We start from the raw sequence: 12280 nt of genomic DNA, 5'->3' as shown, positions 1-12280 counted from the left end.
AAGCTAGTCCAGCCCGTAGGTCTGGAAAACAGCCTCGGGAGAAATCTGCCTCCAGTTCTCACGGTGAAAGAACAAACCACTCGAAAAGTCATCGCACCGAGCCTCCCCAGCAGCTCGATTTGAATGAGGCTGTCAAGTTGTTCTTGGCTGAGAAGCAGGATGAGTTCTTAACATTCCTGCAAAAGAGCCAGAAGCCGGAGAAGAAAACGGCGGATTCTCCCTCCCCCTCCAGACATGAAAGTCACTACCGCAGTAGTGTCGTATCTTCCAGGAGAAAGAATCCTCACCACCGATATGTTCCTTCTCCTCCTTGTTACCGAAATCACAGGAGAACTCCATCTCCACCATACCGTAGAGATGTCGGATTCGCTATGTATGGAGCGCTGAAGACTCCATTTTCGGATGATATCACCAGAACTCCGTTGCCACAGAATTACCGAACTCCGTCAGTGACTTATGACGGGTTAGTGGATCCTCATGATTTCCTGGGACGCTATCAGTATAATATGGCGAACCAAGGTCTCAATGAGGTTCATATGTGTAAGCTGTTTCCCGAGCTGCTCATCGGGAACGCAAGAAGGTGGTTTGATAGCCTCCCTCAAGGCAGCATTAGATCTTACAGAGATCTAATGGATGCTTTTCATAGGAGGTTCTTCCAGAAAGCTGAAACCCGAATCACTTCGGCTCAGTTGCTTTCTATACGTCAAGGTCGCGATGAAAAGATTAGCGACTTCATGACAAGATTCCACAAGGAATGCCTACAAGTAGATGATCTCAATGATCTACTTGTCATTTCGGCATTCCAAAATGGAATTCTGCCAGGAGCTCTCTACAGAAAGCTCGTTGAATGCAGTCCGCAAACAGCTCAAGAGATGTGGGACATTGCGGACCAGTTTTCTCGTGCTGATGAGGCAGACCGTCGAAAACGGTCTTTAGACAGCTCTTCCAGAGGAGACAAGAGGAAGCCCGATCATAGCGATCAGGGACATCCTCGCCGAACTCCTTTTGAAAGAATTCAAAGGGCACCGGTACAAGACAGATTGGGACCACGTCTCAATCCTGAGAAACCACCCGCTCAGTTCGTACCATTGAGCAAGTCGAGAGCGGAAATTTTCGAACTGCATTCTGATATGTTCGAAAAACCAAAGCCGATGACGAAATCGGCCACGCGCCGAAGTCAGGATAAATATTGCTCCTTCCATCAAGACCACGGTCACGATACCGAGGAGTGCCGAAATTTGGCAGCAGATATTGATGTTCTTGTGAAAGCAGGGACGTTAAAAAAATACCAAAGCAAGCCGCCGAAAAAGAATAAGAAACAGAGAAGTGCGAACTGCGCCCCTCAGGATCCTAAAAGGCAACAGGATCCCGAAGACGATGACGAGCCGCAATATGATGGAGTGATCCAGACTATTGACGCTCTCCCAGCCGGGAAGACTAAATCATCTCTAAAATCAGAGCGCAGAGGCTTCAATCGAGAGGAGCCAACACATAAAAGGCTGAAGAAGGAGGAAGTCATTACATTTTCAGATGCAGATCCCGTCTCGGCCATTTCTCCTCATCAAGACGCTATTGTCATTCAAGCTGGAGTGGCAAACAAACTGATCCACAGAGTGTTTGTGGATACAGGAGCGTCGGTTAGCATTCTTTTTAAAGAATGTTTTGATAAACTGGAAGTGGATCCAGCTCGGCTCAGTCCGGCCCCACTTCCTCTGAAAAGTTTCGCCCAGGAGGACACCCGCCCTGAAGGTATTATCAGCCTTCCGATTACGGTAGGAAGAGCGCCTACGAGCTCCAGTACGGTGATCGAGTTTTTTGTGGTAAAAGCTCGATCCCCGTATAACATTATACTGGGAAGAGACTGGCTCAACACAGTTCGGGCCATTTGCTCTACTTATCACCTCACAATCAAGATCCCCACTAAAGGAGGGATAGCAGTCATCCGAGGTGATCAAAAGAGAGCAAAAGAATGTTTGCAGATTGCGCTTAAAAGTGCCGAACAGTCAGATCGGCACCATCAAGCATAGCAATCACAGCAGCCGGAGTCAGAGGCAGGCGAAATGAACGAAGTCACACCGGAGCCGAACTCGATGAAAGTTCAGTTATACGAAGATGATCCATCCAGAACGGTCAAGATCGGTTTCGCGGGAACACCTCTACTCCGGGAAAAGACCATCCAGCTCCTCAAAGAGTACAAAGATGTCTTTGCGTGGTCTCCGTCGGACATGACTGGAGTGTCTCCCGAGGTAATTACACATCGGTTAAATATTGATCCTTCAGTCCGGCCTATAAAACAGAAGCAAAGACTCTTTGCGGCAGAAAGAAATCAAGTCATCCATGACGAAGTCCGCCAATTACTGAAAGCGGATGTATTATTTGAAGTAAAATATCCTTCTTGGGTGGCCAATCCTGTGATGATCAAGAAAAAAGAAGGAGGATGGCGGATGTGCATAGATTTTACGGATCTAAATAAGCACTGTCCTAAAGATTGCTACCCCCTTCCCAACATAGATAAAAAAGTAGAAGCTCTGATAGGCTTCGAAATTTTCTGTTTTCTTGATTTGTATAAAGGATACCACCAAGTTTTAATGGATGAGAATGATGCTTCAAAAACGGCTTTCATTACTGACTTCGGTATTTTTGCTTATAAAAAGATGCCATTTGGTTTAAAGAATGCCGGAGCCACATATCAAAGGATGGTAGATAAGCTATTTCGGCACCTGATCGGAAAAGAGGTTGAAGTATATGTTGACGACATAGTTGTTAAAAGCAGAAGCACTTCGGAGTACGAAAACAATCTCAAATCCACTCTCGACGTGCTCAAAAAAGCCAACCTCAAACTCAATCCCCAAAAATGTACCTTTTTGGTAGATTCGGGAAAATTTCTGGGTTGTTGGGTTTCAAAGGAAGGACTCAAGGCAAATCCCCTAAAGGTTCAAGTTGTTCAGAACATGGCAATGCCGAAGTCCATACATGATGTGCAAAGGCTAACTGGATGTCTAGCCGCACTGAATAGATTCCTTTCCCAAGCAGCCGAAAAGCAAATGCCGTTCTTCAATGTTTTGAAGAAGGCACCAAAGTTTGAGTGGGGAGCCGAACAGAAAAAGGCTTTTGACGAACTCAAAAGTTATTTAAACGAACTTCCTACTCTCTCTGCTCCAACAGATGCCGAAGTGATATTCTTATATTTAGCAGCATCAGATCAAACCATTAGCGCGGTGCTTGTACGAGAAGAAGGCCTAAAACAGCGTCCTATCTACTTTACAAGCCGAGCATTAAGAGGTCCCGAAACAAGGTATCAACCTCTGGAAAAAATTGCTCTGGCATTAGTAAATGCAGCAAGGAGACTGCGGCCATATTTCTATGCTCACAAAGTATGCGTCTTAACCGATCTTCCACTTCGGCAAGTTTTGACTAAGCCAGAAGCATCGGGCAGAATTGCCAAGTGGGCCATAGAGTTGGGAGAACATTCAATAGAATATCTACCTCGGAAAGCCATCAAGGGACAAGCCTTGGCAGATTTTCTTGTAGAGGCAAAGTTCGATCAGGCAATCCCTATTATTGCCGAACAGAAAAATCCTACCAATGATGAACTAACACAGCCCCAGAAACCCGAAGTAGAGCCGCCGGACTGTTGGATTGGATTCGTAGATGGAGCTTCGAATAAGACAGGAAGTGGAGCTGGTATTCTACTTATCGCTCCCGACGGACACGAAGTAACTTATTCACTTCGGTTCTTATTCCCAACCACTAATAACGAAGCCGAATACGAAGCCCTTCTTGCCGGACTTCAGTTAGCGCAACATCTACTTGTCAAATCTCTCAAAATTCATTGTGATTCACAAGTCATAGTGAATCACATGCTGGGTACAAGTGAAGCCCGTGGTGAAAGGATGAAAAATACTTGGACAAAGCGCAAAGTATTAGCCGAAATTTCTCTTATTTTCGGATAATCCACATTCCCAGAGCGGGAAATAGCCGAGCAGATACTTTAAGTAAGTTGGCCTCATATCCGAGCTCAAAGGTGGAGGAATTACCGCACAGAAGCATTGATGAAGCTGAAGTACACTCAGTAACCAGTTCACCAAACTGGATGACGCCAATATTAAAGTATCTAGATCAAGGACAACTGCCCGAGGATAAGAGAGAAGCAAGGAAAATCACATGCCGAGCACGTCGGTATGAACTTCATGAAGGAGTCCTATATAGAAAGTCCTACCTTCAACTGTTATTGCGATGTGTAGGACCAGAAGAGACGGATTACATCCTTAGAGAAGTTCATGAAGGATCTTGCGGTAGCCACATCGGAGCTAGAGCATTAGCTAAAAAAGTTCTGAGATGGGGATATTATTGGCCAACTTTGGTACAAGAAGCAGTACAGCTAGTTAAGAAATGTACGAAATGCCAAATCCATGCAAATATCCCAAGGACGCCGCAGACTGATCTATGTGCTATGCAAAGCCCTTGGCCTTTTATGCAATGGGGCATAGACATAGTGGGACCACTACCACAAGCTCCCCGGCAAATGAAATTCTTGATCGTTGCCGTGGATTACTTCACAAAGTGGGTGGAGGCTGAACCATTAGCTACGATAACAAGCTCAAAGGCATTAGATTTTGTCTGGAAGAACATAGTTTGCCGATTTGGCATACCCCATATCCTCATTTCAGATAATGGGACTCAGTTTACTGACAAAACATTCAAGAATTGGTGCCAAGAGTTGAATATTCAACAGCGGTTCACTTCGGTCTCTCACCCACAAGCAAACGGAAGTAACAAACCGTACTTTGGTGAAAGGATTAAAAACTCGGTTAGAACAAGCCAAAGGACAATGGGTAGAAAATCTTCCTCAAGTCCTATGGTCTTACCGAACTACGCCAAAAACCTCCAACGGTGAAACTCCGTACAGTCTAGTGTACGGCACTGAAGCCGTAATTCCGGTTGAGATCGGCATACCCAGCCCCCGAACTCTTAATTCCTCAACAAAACTGAATGACGACGGACTGAGAGCCGAACTAGATCTTGCCGAAGAAAGAAGAGAATTGGCCTTCATAAAAGAAGCCAAGTACAAGGAGCAAGTAACCCGGTATTATAACCAAAGGGTGAAAAAGCTGCAGTTTCAAGTGGGAGATCTCGTATTGAGAAACAATGAAGTAAGCCGAGCAGAAAAGCTGGGCAAACTTGAACCCACATGGGAAGGTCCGTATCGGGTGTCAGAAGTCCTGGGAAAAGGGTCTTATAAATTAACTCACATGTCAGGAGAACAAGTACCCCGAACATGGCATATTTCCAACCTCAAGAAGTTCTATTTGTAAGAGACAAGGTCCGGTCAGTCTTGTGTCTAGTTCGGTCCTAGGGTTATGTGCTTTCATATTTTTATTGTTCTTGTGTCTAGTTCGGTCCTAGGGTTATGTGCTTTCATATTTTTATTGTTCTTGTGTCTAGTTCGGTCCTAGGGTTATGTGCGTTTTGTCTCTTATAAATGTTACTGAGGTATATTGTTCCTTAAAGGCTGATCCCCTTTTTTTTGGATCATGTATTAAAGACAATTGTGAGTCCAAGCTTCTAAGGAAGATACAAGATTCCACAATTCAGCTTAAGAAACAAGCAATTCGTCTGAAACGAACTGCAATAAGCCGGAAACCACTCCGGTTAACTAGGGAAATTCCAATCCAAGCGATAAAACTCGCCAAATAAGGACACTAACTAAGTCCGGTCAAAGAAGAGTTTACTTCATAAGACCGAGGACGAGTACAATAAATGAAATAAAAAATCGCTGAACTGTAAATACGCAGTGATAGAAGCGAAATGAAAAAATTTCATTTACTAAGTCGTGTTGGGCATACAATTCCGCTGCCCTACGAGAATGCGTTACACCATTACAAAGGACTATTCTACTGTCTACGATTGCTAAAGTTGAGCCACCTATCCGAAAAATCCTCATGATGCTGAGTTCGGGCGTTCCGAGCAGTTGAAGAATAAGTAGGTGGACGAGATGCTCTGATCGACCTACCGCCTCTTCCCTGAGTCCGGGAAGTTCTAGCACCTCGGCGGCGAAGAGTCTCTTCACGAAGCATTCGCTGATCTTGCTCACTCATATTCACAACTCCTCTACGAACTTCAGGGCGTTCTTGTCTTGACGTTTCCGGTTGCTCCTGAGTCCGTTGTTGATTTGGAGTAGAATTTTGAGTAAGTGGATTAGAGGTTTGAGTTGGAGTGTGAGCATCTGTTAGCGGGAAACGGCTAAGGAATCTCTCGATTGAGGGACGCCGGGAAAGAATGATGTCGTACAGAGAAGCCAAGCGCCGCAATGATTTCACAACTTGTTGGCAAGCCGAGCTCTCCAGCACATTGTTCTTCCGGAGTACATGAAGCTCCTCCCACAGTTCATCAACTTGATTCTGAACTTCAGATATAGTCATTCCCCCGCGCCCGCAGATGAAATCTTCATATGCAGTCCTCTCAGCGACGGCAGTATTCAGCTCGGCCTCCAGATCTTTCTTTATGGACTCTAAGTCCTTATTGTTGGACTCCAGCTCCACTAAACGAGCCAAGAGTTCATCATACTTCATCTGGTCATCTATAGCTTTTTTCTCAGCTTCATTTAAAGCCAAAGAGTATAGCCGCTTCCAGTGAAGTACCTCCAGCTCCTTAGAGTTAAGAATACGAAGCAGCTATGTCAGTTCGGCATTTCAGTTTACCGAGCAGGCAGTAAACCACAATAGGAGTAAAAGAGACTAAGAAAAGCTATAAGGAAGACACGAGTGTAGAAAGAAGAATTTTTTTTCATTCGCAAGAAAAAATTTACACAAGGAGGGCTTCAAGGCCATTTTACAAATAGAAAGAAAGAAACTAAACTAAGAGAAGGGAGACGAAATCATACTCCGCCAGTTTCGTCTCCGGCTTCCCCGTGGGTTTCAGCTTCTTTCTCCTTGTCGACCTCGGTCTCAGCCTCGGCCTCCCTCCTCCCTCCCTCCTGCTCAGCGCCCCCATCGCCGATCTGCTGCACCTCTTGCTCGGCGTGCCCGTCGCCGGTCTGCTGATCCTTCTGCTCGGTCTCCTTGCCGGCCTCATTTTCCTGCTCACCCTCTTCTTGCCGGCCTCCATGTTCTCGTCACGGTCAGCACGGCAATTACGGACTCGTTCAGCAGAAAGCAGGACCGATGAAGACGCAAGCTCCTCAAGGAGCGGCAGACTCTGGAGACGCGCTGCAATCTCTCGGCCATACAGCGGCAAGACGACTTCGGGTTCCTGCTCAACATTATCGGTCATCAATTTCAGCAGATCACCGATAAGGGCCGAAAATTGATTGCTCAAAAAGAGTTTCTCCGTGTAAACACGGAGAGCCGCCGCCTCCCTCTGTTTCGACCGCTCTCTCTGGATGATGAGCTCGTCTTTGGCACGCTGGGCTTCATCCTGAGCCGAGATCATAGCGGCCCTTGCCCTCTCAAAGTCTGCCCGAGCCTGTTCGGCCTGGTGACGAGCAGCATTCAAATTCCTCTGCATCTCATCATAATCGCTGGACGCTTTAGAGAGTTCAACTGTGACGAGTTTGCAGAGCATATTGTTCCTCTGAAAATGGAAAAAGGAAAAAGTCAACAGAGGGGCCACAAAAAAATATAGGAAAGAAGCAAAGCCAGAAAATCAAGAAGAAATTCACCTCTACAAAGTCCTTTGGCCATAAAAAGGGCTCAGAGATATGTTCCGAAGTGGCCGTAACCACTCCTGATCCATAACCCCCCTGGACAATGTCTCTCTCTGGCGCTTTTGGGGGTTTCTGAGTCTTCGCCTTCCCCCTTGCCGAGGTCGATCCCGGCTTTTTTGGATCCGAAGACTGACTCGAAGAGGTCTTCTGCCTCTTCGGATTCTTCTCGGCATCGGACGCCGAGCTGGTGGTTTTCGGTTTCTCCGGCTCCTTTGATTCGGAGGATTTGCGACCAAGCCTGCTTAGCATGTTCACTGCCAAAAAGCAAGAAAACAAAGTTAGTTTTCGCCGCTAAAGCAGTAAAGCATAAAAAAGAAATCCTCACCCTCAGTCTCTTCGTCCGAAGACGAGGAGTCGAACACGAAGTCACCCTTGACGAGCTCAGATTCCAAATACTGTTTCCTAATCATGGGAATCTTATTGAGCCCGCCCTCGAGCTCGTCCAACGGTTCTACCCGAGGATGAGGAATTACGGACTTCGGCCCTCTCCAGGAAAAGTCCGGAGCCGCTGTCCTATTGTAAAAAAAGAAGCGATTTTTCCACATCGGCCATTTGGTTTTACAGAAGGCTCTAAAGGGCTGTAAAGGGATCAAGTAAAACCAGGATCCCTTTCTCTTAAACTGAAAGAAATTAAGGATTGCCCTCAGAGACAGATCTTTTTCTAGTCTACGCAGCTCGGCAGCAAAGGCCGATAAGTGCCTCCAAGAATTTGGAGTCACCTGACCTAAAGGAAGTTGGAAAAAATCAAGAAGCTCTACAAAGGCGGGGGGAAGAGGGAAACGAAGCCCGCATTCTAAGCAGGCTTCGTAAACGGTGGCATAACCATCCGGCGGCGAGTTAGCCCTATGAGTGTCGTCGGGAATCACCACTAACCCCCCAGGAAGAAAATATTTTCTGTGTAAGGATATCACAGTATCCTTACTCAAAATGCTGTGAAAATATTCTACTGTCTTCTCCCCGGACTTTTTCCGGCCAGAAGATCCCTTACCCCCCTTCCTACCACTACCTGATTCAGAAACAGTTTCAGAAGAAGAAGACATGATTCTTACTCTTTGATGGTCGAAAGTCTCTGAAGAAATTCTTGAAGAAGCGGAAGAAACTTTTACGAAAAAGAGAGAGAATGCAGAAGAAATAATCGCAAAAGTGTTCCAATGATGAAGAAAGGAAATATTTTTCAAATTCGTCGCACCGTTTCAAATCCCACTTTTTCTGGATTCTCTGGCCGGATTTGCTGTCACATTTAATGCAGACACGTGCAGAGCACGTCCCCTGACGTCAGCCTCCCCCTTACACTTATCCAAAATGCCGAAGTGATTCACTTCGCTTTTCGGGGGGGGTGGTGATGGGATACGAACTAAACAACTAAACAATAATTGCGAGCCCAATAGCAGTGACGGCCCATCAGCCAACCCAAGAAAGAGTATCAGTTCGGCACAACCAAAGAGTTCGGTCACAGCCTATAGCTCGGTAGTATCAGTTCGGCACAACCAAAGAGTTCGGTCACAGCCTATAGCTCGGTAAAAGCCGACCAATCGAGCTCAACTCTCAGATCGGCAAAAGCTGATCGGCAAAGTTCAGCAGTTCGGTCTCAGTATTCGACTGAACAAGGAGATAGTGGACCCATGCAGGATCTCCACGACCTCCATTACACCCACGATCTATTTAGTGGTATTAAGCAGTTATCAACCCCCCTACCAGGGCTGCAAACCACGATCTTAGTTCGAATGTATAAATAGAACTTAGATCAGATAGACCAGGTTAAGTCCTCTAGATCCTGAATCTCATATAGCAAATCAGCATTGTAATCTGTAAGAGATCAAGCAATACAAATTTGCCCTCTATTCTTCCCGTGGACGTAGATTTACCTCAGTAAATCGAACCACGTAATTTTCAGTGTTGTGATCTTCATTTATTACTTGCATTTATTCCCATCAAAAATTCGCCAAATCATCATTAATACTATGATTTTTTTTCATAATTGGTGCACTGTTGTATAACGGTGATAATGTCTGGAGCGGATCTCCTACGCCATTCCTACTCCACCTCTAACAATCTAATAAAATAATCTTATAATATGTAAGTGATGGTTAAGTGATGGTAGGATTATTTTATTAAATTGTGAGAGATGGAGTAGGGATGGAACATGAATGGTGGAGTAGGAGATCCGCTCCGGGGAATGTCGGAAGCAGGGAGGCAAAACAATGGCGGCAAGGCTATTACTAAATTCCATCTTTGAGCCCCACACCCCATCCCTCATAAATTCAAAATCTCACTTCTGTCTCTTCGCACAATTCCTTTACATAAATCATCATGCCTATAATAACCGTTTAATTTCTTCAAATCACAGTCATAACTAACACCTCTTCATCGCAATTACGTACTCATACTTTGTTTTCTTATCAACCTAATTTCTTCAAATCCCTTCAACAAATTCCCCCTTTTTCCTCAATTTTAGGGTTCCCTCTAATTCGATAGGTTCTCAGTAAAGGCGATTCTGGCAATTATTGGAATGAGCGGTTTGGAAAAAGTAGCTATACCAAATAGGGAGTGTAGCATATTTGAAAACAAATCATCATCTGCCAATGATGTAGTTCGATTGAAGAAGATGATGAGCTGTCAACGGCGAGAAATTAATTGGGGCGACCATTTGATGGAGGAGGATGTGGGCCCAATAGTTGTTATAGCGGCGGAACTACCGAGGAGGTGGGCCATGCTTACGGTGATGATGGTATTGAAAATTTTGCCACTAGTGGTACTACTAATTCGCAGTCTTTTAACATATTCGCTGCCGCTGCCTATTGCGCCACGCCCTACAAATCCCCAGGTAAATTTCATCTCATTATCTCTCTTTCTCTCAATACATTTCCGTCATGGTTTTTTGTGCAAGCGAGGTGTTTGATTAAATGTGCGAGAGAAAGTAGGCGCTGTTTTAACTTTTAAGTGGTTGTTTCTCATCTTTCTCTTTTGTGACTTGGAAGAAATGGCTGCCGCCGCGGCGTTCCCTTTCACCTTTGCTCAATGGAAAGAGTTAGAAAGGCAAGCAATGGTTTACAAATACATGATTTCGTCTGTGCCTGTCCCTCCCGACCTTCTCTTCCCACATTCCAGAAATTTCTCTGCTGCACATCTGGATTGCGCTCCTTCATGTAAAATTTAGTCTTGGTTTTTATATTGCTTTTTATTTGGCTTTGGCTATACCTTGAAAGTTGAAATCATTGCTCGGTTTTACCTTAATTTGGAAGCAGTGTACAATGTGAGATATTCAAGGAATGGAGACCCGGAACCGGGTAGATGTAAGAGAACAGATGGAAAGAAGTGGAGGTGCTCGAGAGAGGTGGCGCCCCACCAGAAATACTGTGAGCGCCACCTGCGCAGGGGCCGCCCCCGTTCAAGAAAGCCTGTGGAAGTTAAAAACAATGGCGAAATTCTCAAAAAAACTCGCACTGAGAAAAGCCACGTTCCTTCTAGTACTACTGTTTCTGCTCAACAATTTGCTGCAGGGAAGAATGATAATACGCCCCTTTTGCTTTTCAATGCTAAAAATGATCCCAGCGTTTCTGTTGCACCCTCTTCTTACAAAGGACCTGCTAGGTTTGGTTTATCCGGATGTTGTGTGTGCTTCGTTTTCTTTGATTCTTAAATCCTGATTGTTGATTTTGATGCATTTTGAAGGAATTCGAGCTTGATGATGGAGGGACAGATGGATGGGAGTGATCAGCGATGGCAGCATTTGATTGAATCAAATACGGGATATGTTAATGTGGGCATTTCTTCTGTTAATGACTCTAGTTCCCTTTTCACTCAAGATTATTTGGAGCAGCAGCAGTCATTGAATATGTTGTCCTATTCAAATTTCTCGGCCCCTGGAATCAATGCCCCCACTGGTTTCATCGATGCTTGGTCGATCAACAATCTTGACAGCAGCAACAGTGGGAATGCTGAATCATCCGTGACAATGAATCACGGGAACATGTCTCCTTCACTCAATCTGTCAATAGCCATGGCTGCTGGCAACATCGTAGATCAATCAATGAGAAGCATCGAGTGTTGTGATGAGAAAGATCCAAGATGTATTGACCCCCTCTATTGGGAGCCGTTTGCACGAGGAGGGCCTTTGGCTGAGGCTCTGCAGCCGGGATCAGTTGCCATCTCCAGCTGCGACTCAATAGGCGCCCCGGCTACTAATGTCTCCTCACCCACCGGTGTTCTTCATCTGTTTTCGCACTCAGATGGAAGTGTCTGCAGTAGCCCAGTTCCTGCAGCTCCGACATCAGAAATTTCATTCAACGGGTTCTACTAAGGCTAGTGAGAAGCCGTTAATATTTTCTTTTACTTTTGTTGCTGGTATCAGTTGTCGAATTTGATTTCTAGATGTTTGAATACTTTGCATTACTGCATTAACTTAAGTGATTTCAAGTTATTTTTGAAGATGCTGAATTACATTGAGATGGTACATTGGGTTTGGCAGTGAACTAGAGAGAATCTATATTAAAGAAATAGTAATCTTGGAATCTTGATGATTAATTTGTTATTTGAATTTGGCGACAGATAGATGAAAAGCAGATTGTGTTCTTA

The 12280-nt window shown here is 45.1% G+C and overlaps 1 protein-coding gene across 1 annotated transcript; it reads left to right on the top strand.

The window, feature by feature from the left end:
* The first annotated feature begins 9912 nt into the window (after positions 1-9912).
* Positions 9913-12280, top strand: LOC121762422 (growth-regulating factor 2-like). The gene is made up of 4 exons (XM_042158302.1): positions 9913-10529; positions 10684-10851; positions 10951-11296; positions 11378-12280. The coding sequence occupies exons 2-4, from the start codon at positions 10686-10688 to the stop codon at positions 12003-12005; spliced, it is 1140 nt and encodes a 379-aa protein (XP_042014236.1). The 5' UTR covers positions 9913-10529; positions 10684-10685; the 3' UTR covers positions 12006-12280.

The sequence above is a fragment of the Salvia splendens genome, chromosome 2 (genome assembly GCF_004379255.2).
Source record: "Salvia splendens isolate huo1 chromosome 2, SspV2, whole genome shotgun sequence".
Lineage (NCBI taxonomy): Eukaryota > Viridiplantae > Streptophyta > Magnoliopsida > Lamiales > Lamiaceae > Salvia > Salvia splendens.
Note: the sequence above shows the minus strand (reverse complement) of the source record. Positions and strands in the feature narration are given on the sequence as shown.

What these genes read in the sequence shown, in the direction of transcription:
- LOC121762422 (XM_042158302.1), top strand. Translation starts at nt 10,686, where the DNA reads ATGGCTGCCGCCGCGGCGTTCCCTTTCACCTTTGCTCAATGGAAAGAG. An exon ending in TCTGGATTGCGCTCCTTCAT is followed by an intron (nt 10,852 to 10,950) that starts GTAAAATTTAGT and finishes ATTTGGAAGCAG; the next exon opens with TGTACAATGTGAGATATTCA. An exon ending in TCTTACAAAGGACCTGCTAG is followed by an intron (nt 11,297 to 11,377) that starts GTTTGGTTTATC and finishes TGCATTTTGAAG; the next exon opens with GAATTCGAGCTTGATGATGG.